Genomic DNA, 17,485 nt, shown 5'->3' with positions numbered 1-17,485 from the left:
AAAATAATAGTTCTGAGTATACCTCAAGGTCAGTCATCTGTCCCCCCTCCCCCGTGGGACTTTCTCTTCCACCGTTGCCAGAGTCGTCACTGTCTTCTTCCGATGGATCAAGCTTCATCATCAGACATTTGAACTGCAGAGGTAACAATAACGTTTTAGTTAACTAAGCATCCGTAGTCACTTAAGTTAAAAACACCTCAACTTCGGATCTTACAGAGCTGTTCTTTTCATATCAAAATCCGCATGCCGACTATTCATACAGAGCCAAACTTAGATCTAGTTTATTGCTGAATTTGAGTTAACATAACACCCTCTAACGCAGCCTAACCACTACTAGGTTACAACGTGGATGAGCCTTAGTTCACATAAACTGCGTTTGTAATTGTCATTTTTGTTGATTTCAATCCCGTTAACGTCCAGATTTTATTATACCTTGTGTCAATTTTGTTTTAGTGATTGGCCTAGAATCACAAGACTAAACAAGAGTGAGTGTCATTTTGTCATAACATTACAAGCACAAGCAAACTAGCGACTTAACGCTCCAAATATAAGAAATTTTACCTCTAAGTAATCACGCACTAACTGCTCGTGGCTCCTCACAGCGTCCGGCTCTTCAACATACCGCAACACTTGTTCAGGATTAAAAACAACTCCTGCTTTTCTTGACACAGTCTTGTCATACGCCTTTGTTGGTTCGGACGGGGAATATTTGTGGCATTTACTACAAAATAAAAGAGTCAAAACCTTCTGCATTAGATCGCGACGCGCGTTGCCTCGTTCTTGCCATACCTTCCTTTGGAAGTGTTATGTGAGTCACACAACTCTCTTCAGTAAAAGAAGCGTTGTGTGACAAAGGTAAAATGAATGTAACGGCTATGCAGGAAACTCTACGTTATTATTGGCTTCCTTGTATTTAGGAAGGAATGTAGAAATGATTGGGCAACTTACTACTGAGGAATTAGGATAAGCTCAGATTGCACTGTTTCGTCCAAGTTGACGGGGATCCCTTATTGCAACTATGTGTATGTCTTGAAGATTTGTCAGACTCAACTCAATCGGTTTCAGCAAAAGAGGAAGAAGAGCACCAAATTCCTTCCTCGTAGCCAAATCACTATATCAAAGCGAAATTTCCCTGGAGTGACTACCTTTGCTTGACAAAAACAGGATAGTGGCTAACGCAAGTTTGTAAAGTTCCCTTATGACTTCTTACCTGTCTGAAAAGCCATACATTTCTTTGAGGTGTTGTTTTAAATAAAGAAGAAGCAGGCAGCCTTGTGAAGAGACGCAACACTGCTCAAAGATTGTTGGGTCTGGGGGAATCCGAGCTGTTGTATCAAAGAAAGAAAAAGTTTGTTTCACACCAAAGTTAATGTTATTGCTGCGTAAATAAAACTATTTGCGGCTTTTTGAATCTATGATTATGCTTGGAATTTAACCATTGCTGTGGCAGCTCTCGTAAGCTTGTGATACTACCGGTCCTCCAGTGTAACAGTTGTTGTTGGAGGCCAGGGGCATTGTTCCTGTTGTTCGTTCTATTGTTCTCTCGAAGGGTGGCGAGACATTCATCTAAGACCTTGTGAGAACTGCTACCCCACCCAACGGTGGCTCGGCTAATCAAAATCACTGATTTGCATAACATACCCTTCAATTTCTTCCCACTGCTGATACTCAGGCTGCATACATTTCATCGCGACTGTATTTTTGTACCTTCTTTGACCTACCTAAAACAGATTCAAAGGTTTCTTCTTCTTCATACTCGTTCTCTAGAACTGGTTGAACATTGTCTCCTCCTTCAACGGTTGGCTTCGCTTGGGCAGTCATAGCCTGTTAAAATAAATTGTCATATTGAAATTACAGATTGTTTCAATATGGCGTTACGAATGATGAATGTCGAAGTAACAAGAAAACGCATTAAAACACAACAAAAAAAAAAGGAAATTGCTAACTACGTTCTGGAAATAGTGTATTCAAATGTGTGTGCAAATTGTTTGAAGAGTAGAGAGGAAACTAATTCTTCAAACTATGAAAAGAAAAGAAGCATGAAAGATAAGACTTTCGTTTGAAACCAAGGCATGAACATGCTTACCTTTCATTGTATTAAACGATTTATCAGATAAGTACTTGTGAAATCAGTAATAGCTTCAGTTGTGTTTCATCAAAACCTTTTTAAATTTCATTTATTAAACGACTCTAGAAATGAATAAGCCTCAGTAATTTTGACGAACTGTTTGACAAGCGGGCAACAGGGCCTTAGTGTTGAAACTTCTTAACTGGGCTTGAAAATGACTTACCTCTCTGAAGGAGTGAAGTAGATTTGCACCTGTCACGGATAGAATGTTGTCTATGTGGTAAATAACAAAGAGTGGTTCCTCTTGAACAGAATACGGAAAGTGTGCCATGTTATCAGCGATGTATAACAGAAGGTCCGCTTTGGCACCCTAAATGAGGAAAAAGTATGGTGTAAGGACAATCGTACAGTATATTGAATGAGGTTAAATGAAAACTTAACCAAGTATACAAGGGGCCGGTTAGCCGTTGAGCTCTCCAGTGGAAGTGCCACTGATATGTTGTAGTGCTGTTTCAGTCTTGAATGTTTTGTCTTCAAACCTAAAAGCTACTCCTCCTCTCCTCCTCTCCGCCCCCCCCCCCCCCCGTCCCTTCTTCTTTTCATCCTTCTGCCTGATATGGAGGCGGTATTCCATCTAGAGAATGACTAGCCAGAGTGGGCCCCAAGGATGACCCAGACACCCAACCTCCACATAAAAAAGGAAGAGAGATAAGTGTGGTTTCCCGCTGGCTGAGGGACAAATGAAGTGGAAAACATTTTTCTCACACACTGCTGGGAGTCTGGGTTCCAGTGTGCGGGGGATTTAAGGTCGCATGGCTCGGTACAAGGTTCGGTTTGTTGTTTGCCATCCACCACTGCCTCTTGTTTTGCATGGTTCGGCTTGGCATGGCTCCCAGTTGTGTGTGAGAAGAGTGGATTTGGTCCCTATCTGGTACATTACCAACTTGTTTAAAGCGGACATATCTTTAATGGCGACACTTAATATGGTCGTTACGGTGTCCGTATTGACGGCTGTACCACTAACTGCGATAAATTATAAAGTACGAATAAACACTTGATTTTAAGTCCAATAAAGAAGCTAGTCTACCTTGTGATCATCAAATATTCTCAGCATGGATTGTAAGAGGGACCGCCTTGGTTGTCTACCAGTTCGTATTATGGAATATAGATGACCTAGCAGGCATTGATTTGTTTCTTTTCTGAATCCACGGATTGGTATTTCCTTGTCCTGTGGAACAAACAAACCAGTAAGATGTTAAAGTGGAGTTTAACGTTCTAAAATCTTAGAAGTTAGCAGCCTGTCTGCAGATTAATCACTATCTTACTGCTAGGTTGACGACAACTTTAACGATATAGTAATGAAACAACAAATACAATTTTTCAAACCCTGCTGCTATACAATACCAATGATCAAAAAGATATCTTGACAACCAAATCATACCTTGTGACAAAGGCGTTGAAGCTCAAAAGACATCTTTATTCCAGCCAGGGCTTTCATCTACAAAAGAAACGATACATTTAGCGTAATCCAGCGGGATCTAACTTTTACATGGCAGGTGCAGTAGTCAAATAGTAGGCAAGATGGAATCCAAACTAGTCGAGAAGTCTAACGGGCGAAGCGAAAGCAAACCACTCAGTTTACGATTTAAAAAACAGTTTTCTTTGAGAGGTAAGGATATGCGTGACTTAGCTTTGCCAAACCATTACCAACCTGGACAAACATGGAATATTTGCTGTCGATTTCTGATAACTGCTGGTCTGATTTGACTCTCATTTGCTGTTCTTCGTCGGTTCCAATGGCAATCAGATATGGAACACACTAAAGAGAACGTGACAAAGAGAACAACCCTGAGCAATGTTGTAAGTTCATTATCGAATTAATTTAAAAGTAAAAGAACACTGTGACTTTTAAAGCATAAGCCTTTCTTCTACTGTTACCAAAAAGCCGCTCTCATATTTTGATTACTCTGTACAGTTATTAGGCTCGATTTCCGCCGCCTCCTTTGTTCCTCCCCGAGAGAGACTTTCGGGGGGAGGAGCGCGGGCTCATTTTCCCGAAAAGTGGCTGGAAATCGAGCCTATACAGTAATATGCTAGTCATATTTTCCTCTTTTGTATGATTTAGATGGCAGACGACTTGCCTGGGTTCCTGTCCATCGCGCAAGTGAGAATGACGAGTTACTTACCAGGAAAGGAAAATCTACCTGTCCCAGACAACCAGACTTTTTTTTTTTCGAGCCCTGGACCAACTAAGGATATGGCATATCCACGCTCGTACAGAATGCACGAGCGTGGGTTCGTGCGTGCGTGAGTACGTGGCTGCCTGCGTCTCTGGGTGCGTGTATTCAAGCGTGCGAGCACACGTTACAGGAGGAATACCCATCGAAAAGTACTTTATTGACCAAGTCAACCGATAACAGTTTAGTTTGTTTAATTGAATGGTTGGATACAATGCGACATTCCCTAAAACATTACCCTAGCAAAGCTGCTGTTCTGATTGACAAGTAAAACCACCAACCTGCACAGGATGAACAAGACCTTGTCTCAAAATTAAATTCACAACGTGAAGGGCGGCCATACGAACAGAAGGCTGCGGGTGTAAAAAGCTCTCCAACACACTCTTGAGATACACTTGCATTACTGCACTGGTTGTACTACAGAAAGAAAACCATGTACACATAACGGTTGGAGAAACTACATCCTTATGTCTGAATTGTAGATTTAATCAAAAAAGTTCTCTTTAATGACAAGCCTAACTTTTCCATGATATTATCGCGATTAGAGAAGGACAACATTTTGCGACACTTAAATGGCCACTGCGTTTATGCATAAGCAGGGTTGGTACTTTTTGAAGCAATAATTCAAGGACTTTCAAGGATATACTGCGATGAACTATAAAATCATGAAGATTTTGCACCTTAATGTAAAAGTTATATCAATTTTTGATCATCTATTTACCATTTGCAAGATCAATCAATAGAGAAAACAATAAATGAAAACAACACATTTTAAATTCAAGGACTGAAGCATCAAATTTACCATTCAAGGATCTTTTAAGCGTCCGTACGTACAAACCCTGAAGGTAAAACTTTACTTACCCAGACTGACTATCCCCCAATTCCTTGAGGTTCTGATTTTCCTTTTCTTTTTCAGCCTTCCTGTGTCCTAAAATAAATGAGAAAACAAATGAATGTATGTGGGGAATGCTTCACACAAAACTTTACAACCATACAACAACGTACAGCCACGCTACAATTTTTGTTTGTTTTGGTTTGGTTTTTGCTTAAACCCCCAAGAAATATTTATGAATTTAATCCACATTACAACTTCGACTTAACCAACTCGCTCATTTCCAAAAAAAATGAAGATTATCGTTATTTCAAGGTTAACAAACATCCACTGTCGTCATGTTTTTTTTTTCTATATCTAAGGTGCCTAGCTGTTTTAAAACATGAACATTTAACTGTTTCAGAATGACAACTAGAGAGTTGTCCTCGGCTAGCAAAGAGCAGAACAGTTCATTCCAAGAAGAACATTGTGATATCAGAGCTATTAACAGGAAAAATTAATTGAGTCTATAAGTGTTTCTCTTACGGTGATGATCTTGAACGTGAAGTCTTTTCTCCTCTTCTAAAAGGTGTGTCTGCAAGTTCTTCAATACCTTATAAAAGTAAAGGAAAACGAATATGTCAAACAACAGCAAAATTTCGCAGCCTTTTGAAACGGGTAATGTCACTCACACTGTACAGAAAATTGCATAAACAAAGAATCCACTGTACCAATAAAGGGATCTGGTTGGGCGTGGTCTTTTAAGCACTTTACTTACATATGTAGATTGAATAACTAAACAATAAGGGTCGCCTCCTAGCACTTACAGTACCGCTCAAAAGTAAGTTACCACCCTCTCGCGAGACGCGATTCTCGTCTCGCGAGACGAGACTCTCGTCTCTCGAGACGAGTGTCTCGTCTCGCGAGACGCTTGTAAAAACTGCAAGTTCACGGCTCTAACTTCTCTCGAGATTTTAATTACCCATTGTTAACCATACATGTAGAAAAAATAAGCGAGCGAACATCGCCTAGCAAAGATTACCTGTGGTTGAAAACAGAAAATGTGCCGTTTGACATGTCGACCATTCAAGCGAGTTCTTTCTTCCCCGAATATCGCTTGAATTCCAAAGCAAAAGTCTTAGTCAAAGTTGTACGTTTTAAATTGAAATCATTTCGTCCGTGGCTTAAATCACGGTTTTCAATCAATCAATCAATCAATCAATCTACGCTAGCCACAAGAAAAGATACCGGTTCTTTACAGACTGTATTATACACGAAACTCCTACCTGAAGTTTAAGCTTTAAAGGCTGATTAGGCTGTGATAGGATGCCCTGGTAAAGATCCTTGGCTTCTCCTTTGAGCAGCAACTCACCGTACCTCATGCAAAGAAACCCTAAAAAATAACGCAACAACAACGTTCAAATTTTATGTCTCAGATATTTTCTGAAGTACAGAATAACCTTTTTTTACATCAACCTTGTTAATATGGCAAACGCACTATAAGGCAACTTTTTTGGGGCTCACACAAAAACTTAGTCATTTTCTTTTGTAAGAACACCTTGAATACGACCACCCTGTGAATACGTAAATATTTTGGTGGCCTGTTGTCAGATTAAGAGGGTTCCACTGCAGATACATGTACATTCTAACTAGTGCTTTAGAGTTCATCAGCTTAAATCAGGTGTAGTGAATGTTAGAGGCATTTCCGAGTTACCCTCTACCTCTGTTTCAAAATGAGTCTACGTACAAATCCATTAAAATGAAAATGAGTTTGATTAGCATGAAAATGGACCTGTAAGGTAAAACTCGTTTTCATATGAATGGTTTTGCACGTAGACTTGTTTTAAAACAGAGGCAAAGGGTAACTTTGAAATGGCCTATAAATGGCGATCAGTTCAAACCGATGAAGGTTTAAATGCAATAGCGGAAATACCTGAGTTTAACACAGTTTGAGTCAGTGGGATTAAAGGGATAAAGATGAAAATTTAAACAGTTTTTCTGCTACAATCGGCAGCTACATATATGTTTAAGAGTCCATGAAAATATGAAAGCTGGCACGTCTACCGAGTTCCCATCTGGAGAAACCAAACTGGGTAATGGGACGTTAGTTCACCTACCTAGTCCTGTAATGGCTTTCTGACAAACCTCTTCATCAGAGTGCTTAGTAAAGTAGATATACACAGCAAATACTCTGTCCTTAGTGGAACCCTGCTTAAGAGAGAAAATAAGCACATGAGTGATTAAGAAACCCTGTCACTCCCAACAAAGCAATAGTTCATAACGAAAAGTATGTTGTTTAAGCAAAATGAAAACAGAAAGCATCACATGAAAGTACTGTGCAATAGCTTTCACTTGAATGCGCCCCTCTCCCGGTGGGGGGAGGGGCTCCATGTTCCCTTGTTCCCCAAAACAATTTCCCTTCTGTTCCCTAAAGGCCCGTTTACACAAGCGATTTTTGTCGCGCAACTCAATGTAATTTTCGTCGCGCCGAAGTTGCATCAAGTTTCGAACAGGGTTGAAACTCCTGCGACTCGTGGCGATTTTATTGCCTCTTGTTTTCACGCGTGCAAACTTGCAGCGATTTTATGGCGATTTTATCGCCGCGAAATCGCGTCGAAGTTGCATGAAGTCGCCGCGATATCGCGGTGACATGATGCAACTTCGGCGCGACAAAAATTGCATTGAGTTGCGCGGCAAAAATCGCCTGTGTAAACGGACCTTAAAAGTACTTTAATTTTCGATTTTTGTGATCTCTGTTCCTAAGATATCACAAACAAAAGGTTTTGTTCCCATGTTCCCAGTTTTATTTTCTTTTTGTTACCTTGTTCCCAATTATTTTATGGCAATATTCCCTTGTTCCCTGAAACCCCTAGGAGAGGCTCTTCAACTAAACAACCTTTTTGCTCAAGTTGATTTGTGGCTGTATTAAATTTAAATTGTTGAGGCAGTTTGACTGCATTAAGCTTACCTCATTCTTTGGTTTCACATCGCTGTCAAAGTCGAACTGCTTACAGAGCAGTCCAAGAGTGAACAAGGATCGTAGTAGGGTTGGTCTGTTCACCTGTGCCTTGCTAGGATTCTTGCATAGATCTGCCTTAGACTTTGCCAGGTAGCCTATTAACCACAAGAGTATAAAAACAGTGCATTCACTACTGATACAATTCTGTGCACTATTTGGGGATGTGATCCAACAGCTCTAACATTTTTCTGGCTATTTCATGAAATGCTTTCACATGGTTTTTGTTGCGTAAAATTTCATGCCTTTTCATGTCCACAAATCATTAAAATTATTTTAATCCATTACAGATAGTTAACCTTAGGAAAATGCTGGTCATGGATAGTCTCATTCACATGTCCCAGGGGAGGTCTTGGGCATAATTTGCGTTACGATTTGTACACGCAGTTACCTGGGGTGATAAGTTTGATTTATCTTTATTAAGATGTTCTGTCCATACACTAGAATTTTCATGGCTTTTTTGCATGACTGAGTTTGATTCTTTTTGGCCTGAGCTTACCATGGTATTTTAGGAAATAGTCCTTTACAAGCCTGATGTTATGGGTGACTTTATTAACCACAGCACCCAAGCAACTTATGCAACTTTGAACAACCTGAAAGGGAAAACAGAACAAAATGTTGGCTCAATACATCGCCATGCTTTTTGACACTTTACAATGTACGAAGGGTGTACATACTAGTTATGCAATGCTTTCAAGTGTTTTTGACTATTTTTTAAGTATACCGAGAAAATACAAGTGACTCGTTGGTTATTCCATAGCATTCAACGAGGAAAGTGTCATGTAACTATTTTATACCATGCCATAGAAAATACACTTACAAAATTTCGTCAAGAATAAGATCGCAGCGCACTATGGGAGGGTTGGGTTGAATACCCTTGAATATACAACGGCTTTCCTGTATTCTGATTGGCTGTATTTTCTATGGCGTGGTATAAACTGCAAGGGTGAACACTGTACACTGCAAATGTACATGCGTACAAGATGTTTTCTTGGAATCCAAATACCCAAGAATGTAGCCAATTGAAGATTGCTCAGCAAATTAAAAGTATTCCCCTGAAATTTATAAATATCTCTCTTCCAGAAATGAAGTGAATGCCATCATTTTTTTTAGCAATGCACTTGCAGTAAATATCGTCCAATTTAACTGGGAACAAAGCACAGTACATTAGACAAACAGACTTAAAAGAGAAATTGCATGATATCTGTTTAGAAAATGCGCAAGTTCATGAATATAATACTAGAAACTCAAAGCAACTTCATAAAACTTATAACAGAACAAATTACGGAAAATATTCAACAAGAAACAAAATAATTGACTTTTGGAATAGAATACCTTTGTTCATCAAACACTCAGCGTCTTTAAAAATATTTAAAAAGAAACTGAAACAGTATATTTTATCTTTAGCAGTGACAGCTCAGTAAAATAAGAAAATAGAAATTACCCTGACCCTGATGATGACAACAAGTCGAAAACGTTCGGTTCCTTTTTAAAATTTTATAACCTTTTTTAGCCTTGTAAATAATATTTTTAGAAATTACTTAATTAGAGTGATATTATTATTATTGTACATGTATTATTGTACTACCTGACTGATATAAATTGAATGTATTTTTTTTTTAAGTTGTTACTAAAAGGAGGCTACTTTGTAAAAGCCCGTGCAACCCTCCAAGTTAATTTTTTTCCTTAGTGGCCATTTGGCCACCGACTGCTCAAGTTTGGTCGCCAGTGAAAAATTTTAGTCGCTAAATTAAGCTCACGCTTTCAATCCTTCTTCTCAATTTTAGTCGCCATGCTGGCGACTTCGGTTCCAATGTAGTCGCCAGTTCCAAAATTGTAGTCGCCATGGCGACTAAAATGGTCTTAACTTGGAGGGTTGCCGTGAGGGTTTCTTTAGTCTTCCTTCCAAGTTAGTTATAATATTGATATACATTCTAATGTACTTAATTGACTTCATGGGAAATTCATTCATTCATTCATTCATTCATTCATCCTTTGACTGCAGAATGGTTCTTCACAATCACAACAACAAATCCTATTATTTAAGTTACCCTTATACCCTTCATACCGTTTGTCCATATTTTACAGTAAGTCTCATCAAGTCCTCCTCTAAACTGGCCAGGAATGATTCACTGGGATGCTCCATCAGAGGAACAACAAGCTCCAAAATGCGTGCAACATTGTGGATCACAAGATAATCCCCTTGGGTCTAATGAGAAAGAGTGATAAAAAGGTGAATCAATGCATCAATAAATATGTAAAAGGAAATACACTTTGGAAAGTCATTTTGATTTTTAAAGGATGTGCAGTTTTTTTTTAAAGAAGGGGCTCATTATCAGAAGGATATGGCAAAAAACAAAGAAGAAGATTACTAAGAATTCTACAGGATGAAAGTCTCTAAACATAAAAATTATTATATGCAACACAAACCAAGCAAATACTTTGTACACCTTAAGTCTAAACACACTGCAACAAAAAGAAATGCCAAACAAGCTGTACAGTGAAGACCTCTTACAATCAGAAGAAAATTATAAGTTTCCTTTTCAAATTGAAAGCTGTCCTATAAATTCAGTTTTGGGAGGGCTCTTGCGGTGATATAGACAAAAAGAATGAATGTAGATTATTGTGAGTTTTGCACTAGGTGAAATACAAATTAATTTTTTACTCGACCTTGTCTTTGGTGTCAGTGTCTTGGTTTTTTAACTCCCTAATAAATTATTTAGAAGGGGTAGGGGTTAAGGTGGAGTGCATTTTCAGAACTTACTGTAAGTACATTACTGTTACTAATACTTACACTGCACTTTGTACTGAGGTATGGCTGTAAAGTCATTGCATGTTTCACTAACAACTGTGGCTTGATCTTGCTTATCAGGTACAATGAAGACAAGCTGGATACAAGTCTTTGGCTGCTTGAACCTTTGCCTTCAGACTGGGCTGCAACAAAATGACACACTGCCATCACAAAATGCACATCTAAAAATAGGCGCCTACAGGCGCGTGTGACTACTGCTAAGACGATGAAAATTACAAAAGTAGAATTGGCATATATATGCGGCTATATTTATTGTCAAACTGTCGGTCAGAGTGTTATATGGTGTATAAATCAGTGGTAATCAAGAAGATAATAGGAAGAGTCTACGTATGAGCTAAGTAGCCCATCAGGCTGAAGCTTATCCCGGTTTCCTTAGCATTTAACTAGAAGTGTTTCTATTCCCCCTGGATGGAATGCAAGTCTATTGCAGGGTTACCCCCTAGCAGTCAATTTGCCAGTTCCCATTTCATTAAACACCTGGGTGAAGTGAGACACCATGAGAGTTACGTTTCCTGCCCAAGAACAAAACGCCGCACCAGAGCTCGAACCCCAACTGCTTGCAATTGATCAGTAGTTTAGCACACTAACCATTAGGCCACTGCGCCTCCCACAAAAGTAACCAGAAATCGGCTCCAAAATACAACCCAAAAATTATTGGATAATCAAAAACAGTTTCAATTAATTTAATAAACTTTAATATCAAACAAGAATGATACAACAACTTAGTGAGATCTATTTAACAGAAGTTGCTACATCGTTATTTTGTATATCTATAGGTAACAAGAACAGAACATAATTATTCAAAGCATTGCAGAACAATAGGCCATTTTGCAGTTGTCTGCTTGGTTGCCTGGCCTTTGAATGGGGGTGGGGCTGGGGGTGGCCTTGTTTTGGGGCAGACCTCACTGCTTTTGTTGTGTAAATCGTGTTGTTCTGATGCTAACTAGTTTGGATTTACATAATAGGGCGGGGAGGTTTGTGTCGGTGCGGGGTCGCCTCCGGCCTCGCTGCCATTCGGGGGCTGGGTCACTTGGCGGTCAGCTGTAAAATGGACTATTCATATTTGCTTTTGGTTTGCCTTTAATAGAAGCACAATAGGATTGAATTTCTCATTTTCTGATCTTGAGAAGTCAAGTGGATAGTGTTCAGCTACATATCATAGTATCTACAACTGAACCCATCAATATATTATTGGTGTTCGAAAAGGTGTCTGCGTTGAACTTTTTAACTTATATACAAATGGGTTTTTCTTTTTACTGTAATCGGTAAAAACTTCACACTTTCTTGGTGTTCATTTCCTTGTAATTGGTAATCAAAGAACTTTTTTCATTGTATACACTCGAGAAAAACTGTGTTTGTAACCGGAAACTTTCATTCATCTTCTATGCCTGGAAGTTGTTTTTAAACAAAATATTTACCTGTATATAAATACTTCACTTAAATGATTTGCAATAAAGAAATAATTATTGCTGAATTTAGTAAATAAAGGTTGCAATATTAGTAAAATATTACAATAAGAATTGCAATTAAAAAGCGGATATTAAGACTAAAATCTCAAATAAAAGCGTACTGTGGAGTTGTATATATGTAAAAGTACTTGTATAAAAGCGATTGCGTGACTTAAACTTCAGGCTGCGAGGGCTTGAATGATGAACACTGTAGTTTATCGCTTATTTGATCGAACTACCACGGTTTACGATCATTATGTTTTAATACATCTAACAAATCACAGTTCTGGAGTAATTATTTTTTTCGTAATGATTCACCACAGCTTTCATATCGATAGTTTCGCGATCACTAGAAGATTTAATTCAACAGTAGAGGTCAATAGCAGGCACTTGCTCAGATTTGTTTGCTACGTAAACGGACACAATATTATATTATTACCATAGTGGGAGAGAGGATCATGTATTCCCCTAACACTTAAGCGCGAAATATTCATCCGCAATAGCTGAATTCTCCTAAAGAGGGGTTCAATTTCTTCACACGAGGCTAATGTACTTTACAATTATGGAGTTGGAGTATCGGCAAGCGCACGTGTTGTTTATCACGCGTGGTCAAATCAGGTTAAAATACAATACATATTCGTCGCACACTAATAACTGGTCGAGCTAAAGGCATAAATGTACTCACCAAACCTTTTATCTGATCGGTTGGAAGCAAATGTGGACGCTGTGTGATGTTGTAAAATATAAAAACACTTAACTCGCGATCGAACAACCCGTTCCAAAGCTGAGAGCGAAGCGAAGCCGAGAAATTTGTCGTATACTTTCTATACCGACCTAAAAGCTGAAAAATTCTCACGAACCTTTCATCTGTTCGGTTAGAAACAAAATACGAAAGCTGTGAGAGGTAAATATAATGTTGTAAAATATAAAACACAGACCTCGCAATCGAACATGTAATCGATCACTACAAAGATGTTCGTTTGTCATCGTAGACCATCGGTAGGCTATCGTTGTTACGAAGTGTTACCGAAGAGACTCACATATCTGTATTTCTTTGTGCTGATTGGCTCCGAAGAATACTCTATTGTTACTTACTTACTTTCGGGACGGACATGACAGCAATAGTGACTACTGGCGCATGCGCAGTAGTCACAAAAACCTTGGCTCTTATTAATTCCTTTCTATATGTGGATAATAAAGATGTTAATCATTTCATAATCTTATTCTTACTGTATATCAAAATCCATGATGGTCTTAATCCTTGGGAGCTTTTTCCTCTCCATGAGATAAATCCTGCTACGATATTGTTCATCAGGACAACATTTTTTTGATGGGTCTTTTTCTCTTTCTTGTACACTCGAATAGCCAGGTGTTAGGGGTTTTTTTATAGTATAGGCTGGGTGGAACAAAAAATTGTTCTGAGTTACTTACCAACTGCTTTTTCCTCCAGACTTAACACGTTCTCAACCAGACAATTGACAATTTGTCGACTGGCCTCTTCTGAAGCTTTAGAAATTGAGTCTTCCTCATTGTGAAGCAGCTAAGAAAAGTATAAAGAATAACACTTTCAGTACCAAGCTTGAGATAATTACCATGCATTTCTCTTTGTTGAGCTCTGAGAATTTGGTAATACCAGTAATTGATTTGTTGTAACTTTATATTAAATAATACCAACTATCTTGGGAATGTACATGTAACATATCCCTTCAGCGGATACAAACAAAAATTGAATTTCAGCTTGCCTCTTGGACAAACAGCTCTCAAATTTTGCTTACCCAGGCAGCTGCATGCTTGTCTTTTAATATTTTTACGATTTACTCAGGCAGATGACTTTCCTGGGCCCTTGCCCATCAGGAAAGTGAGCATGAAAATTTACTTCCTGGACACAAAAATCTACTTGTCCTGAATGACCAGACAGCATTTTTTTTAAGCCCTGCCCCTTGGCATGGACTATAATTCCTGGACCATGTATAAAATTAAAGTTAGATTTACATGTAACTTACATTTTCCAGTAGCTGCTCAAACCAGTCCCCACTCTCACCACATGCTGCAACCTGTATTGTAGACATTCAGAATATTTTGTCACTTTTTTGTTAACAATGTTACAATGGTTAAGAAATGAAACATTCACACATTAAGGAGATAAAGAACTCACCACATCAGTCATGTGAACGACACGTTTGACAAGAACATCTGAGTTTTCATCACCCTTGAGTGGAGTAAACCACATCTGCTGAAACACTTTGGTAACCAGTTCCTGAAATGACAAGTAAAGCAAATCTTACTTCAGTAAAACAGATTACCGGTTTTTCTTAAGAGGACATAGAATTGGCATCTACACTGTACCCCTCCCCTCCCCCCAAAAAAAAGAATTACAAAAGATTTAATTAGTTCTAACCACGATCTAATCCTGTTTTACCTTGATTCCTTCTTCATCACATATTCTTCGAATGATCTTGACACAGATTTCTGTAGCCTTTGGGAAGTCTGGATGGCTAATGCAAATGTCTCTGAGGATTTTGATCACTCTTTTCCTTACACTGATACCAGTGTCCTGCCAAAACAAAACCAAAAAATATAGATTAAGATTTGGCCTATCTGATATGTTATTTCCTTTGCTTCACATTGGCTTTATGGACATAAATTTTTCTTCTCCAAGTTGCTACATGTAATTCCTTAGAAACAGTGCACCTCTGTAGCATCATTTATGGTTTGGGTGATAGTTGTACTCAACCCCTCTAACCTGGAGGACCAGGAGCTATCCTATGTTGCAGTCTTTTTTCTTTAATCAATCCAGCTTGCCAAGGACTCATTTAGCTCCTACTGCCATTAAGGTGACAAGCCCGGGGTAGTTAATATCTAGTGTGTGTTACTGTTATTAACTCAAGTCAACCCAATGGAGAAAGAATGTAGCTTCAAGTCAAAGGTCCACCTGTCTGTGGGAATCCCCTTGAGCTACTTAGATTGCCAAGAGCTCTGGCAACACAATCAACACCACACCCTGTACAATGTTTTTAAAGACAAACTACTTACAAGTATTCTCTCAATGATCATGTCGTAGTATTGAAGAATTAGCTCTGGTTTGTTGAGGACAAAACGTCCAATGAGCTCAACTGCTGCTTCTCTGACACTGGTTGACATGTCAACAAATTTAGCATGAACTCCTTTCTGCATATCATCCTGAAGATGGAAATAAATACAAAAGGGCAAAAAAAAATCAGGACATATAGTCAATTCTCTCAAAGTAGACCCCTGGCTGATCATGGCTGAATTTTACTTGTTTGACTGTAAGTGAACAGCAAAAACCCGCGAGAAAGAACCTATTGTTTTTCAGGTTAGCCTAAACAGGTTCTTACATAAAGGGTTATTAACACAAAATTTAGGCTAATTAGGTTCTTAATTTCTGAAGAAAAAAATTCAATGTTATTTTAGAAATTTTAGTGGTATTAGGCCTTTTTCTTGTATAAAATTTGCATACCACATAGTGTTTATGTCAAAATGAAGCAATAATCATATCAATATTTTCCCAAATGTTATTTAGGTAGACACCTCTCTAAGACAGACAGCTTGATTTAGTCATAGGGGTGTATGCCTGTACTACTAGAAGTAAGTAAGCACTAAGGGCCTAAGTTCTACAAAAATAATTTCTACAATATTATTATTATCTAATCATCACTATTGAGTACTACCATTTGGAATAAAGAAGCACAAGTAAAATTTCATACGCTTGAGCACAGCAATTACTTGATGACTGACAAAAAAAGCAGTGTCATTCAAGATAACAGAGAAATCAATGCTTGAATAAAGGTATGGCTTTAGGGACTAAAATACACTTACCCTTGAGAGAATGGATGGGTCAGCAGAGATGACAGCAGAAAGAGCCTTCATTGCCTTGGTTCTAATGGCAACAGCACTCTCATTAAGCACTCTCAGGATCTGTGAAATACAATCATGTACATGCAATAAGGTCAAAGGTCAATTCATTCAGCTACATTGTTGTTTGCTCGCACATTTCCCAAGAAGGATGTGTGTATGAGATCACAGCACAGGTTGCCAACAACAGCAATTAGCTGCTGTAATTATATGACCATAGGGATAGAAACACTGTTTACATGTACCAGTTATGTTGCTAAGGGCTGGCTGAGGCAAATTTCACCGGCTGAAAGAGAACTTAAATCCGGCCAAAATTTTACATGAAAATAAAGACTTAAGTAAACTAGCTGCCAAGACCAGTGAAGCCAGCTGGGCTCGTTTGTTGAGCCAGCTTAGTGTTTTCTACAGTGTAGAGACATCCCTGCAGTGTACGTGTGCTTACTGAATAAGTGCAAAAGGAGAGTAAGCCTCAGATTTTCCTGTTACTCCAAAATAATGTATTCATGTCTTATGTGAAATTAAGTCATACCTGGCTCAAGTATGCATCAAAGCTTTTTGAGAATGATCTTGATGAAGCAAGGTGTCTTGTAACCAAGGTTGCCTGTTCATAGTCTAAACAGTTGCGAGATGACCTGGAAAGACCAAAGCATGTCAAAAAACAGTCCTTTGAAAAGGTACAAGTACAACTACAATGCACTTTAACCTGTTTTGTTCATATACCGAAATAAATCTCACTGAAGCTCATCTTTACTACTACAATAACTTTTTTTTATCGAGGTCCTTAAGAAATGATAGTCGATTTTAATTTTTTGGGGGACATAAAAGGTAAAGTCTGCATTAAGCCTAGTGGCCCATACATGCTAGAGCTTATCCCGGTTTCTGTAGCATGAATCGGCTAGGAGTATCTCTACCCCCCCCCCCTCTGGATGGGATGCTCGTCCATCGCAGGGTTACCACCCCCCAACATTTGTTCACCAGTACCCATTTATACACCTGAGTAGAGAGAGGTACTATGAGAGTAAAGATTCTTGTCCAAGAACAAAACACAATGACCCCGGCCAGGCTCGAACCTGGACCGCTTGATCTGGAGTCCAGTGCGCTAATCATAAGGCCACCACACCTCCTTTTTTTTTTTTTTTTTGGGGGGGGGGGGGGAGAGAAATGGTATCACAGAAATCACAATCATTTTTTAATGGGAATTGGTGTTGAATGACTTTCAG

At 38.7% G+C, this 17,485-nt stretch overlaps 1 protein-coding gene across 2 annotated transcripts in view; it reads right to left on the bottom strand.

Annotated features, from left to right (window-relative positions):
* The window catches only part of LOC144638718 (nipped-B-like protein), a 38,659-nt gene that overhangs the window by 2,692 nt on the left and 18,482 nt on the right, over positions 1-17,485 (bottom strand). The window contains exons 22-45 of one of the 2 annotated variants that reach the window (XM_078497944.1): positions 16,795-16,897; positions 16,230-16,328; positions 15,426-15,572; positions 14,812-14,946; positions 14,548-14,649; positions 14,396-14,446; positions 13,824-13,932; positions 10,927-11,066; positions 10,201-10,341; positions 8,632-8,725; positions 8,085-8,230; positions 7,234-7,327; positions 6,403-6,509; positions 5,663-5,729; positions 5,167-5,233; positions 4,587-4,722; positions 3,780-3,887; positions 3,510-3,566; positions 3,156-3,296; positions 2,292-2,438; positions 1,722-1,824; positions 1,211-1,325; positions 562-721; positions 23-133 (exon numbers count right to left, since the gene is read on the bottom strand). In XM_078497944.1, the coding sequence (XP_078354070.1) occupies positions 23-133; positions 562-721; positions 1,211-1,325; positions 1,722-1,824; positions 2,292-2,438; positions 3,156-3,296; positions 3,510-3,566; positions 3,780-3,887; positions 4,587-4,722; positions 5,167-5,233; positions 5,663-5,729; positions 6,403-6,509; positions 7,234-7,327; positions 8,085-8,230; positions 8,632-8,725; positions 10,201-10,341; positions 10,927-11,066; positions 13,824-13,932; positions 14,396-14,446; positions 14,548-14,649; positions 14,812-14,946; positions 15,426-15,572; positions 16,230-16,328; positions 16,795-16,897 (2,680 nt within the window). The remainder of the gene's footprint in view (positions 1-22; positions 134-561; positions 722-1,210; positions 1,326-1,721; positions 1,825-2,291; positions 2,439-3,155; positions 3,297-3,509; positions 3,567-3,779; positions 3,888-4,586; positions 4,723-5,166; positions 5,234-5,662; positions 5,730-6,402; positions 6,510-7,233; positions 7,328-8,084; positions 8,231-8,631; positions 8,726-10,200; positions 10,342-10,926; positions 11,067-13,823; positions 13,933-14,395; positions 14,447-14,547; positions 14,650-14,811; positions 14,947-15,425; positions 15,573-16,229; positions 16,329-16,794; positions 16,898-17,485) is intronic. The other variant, XM_078497945.1, reaches the window with a different exon arrangement.

The sequence above is a fragment of the Oculina patagonica genome, chromosome 14 (genome assembly GCF_052425735.1).
Source record: "Oculina patagonica isolate OP01 chromosome 14, crgOcupat, whole genome shotgun sequence".
Taxonomy (NCBI): domain Eukaryota; kingdom Metazoa; phylum Cnidaria; class Anthozoa; order Scleractinia; family Oculinidae; genus Oculina; species Oculina patagonica.
The sequence above is the reverse complement of the archived record's forward strand: the minus strand, read 5'-3'. Positions and strand labels throughout refer to the sequence as shown.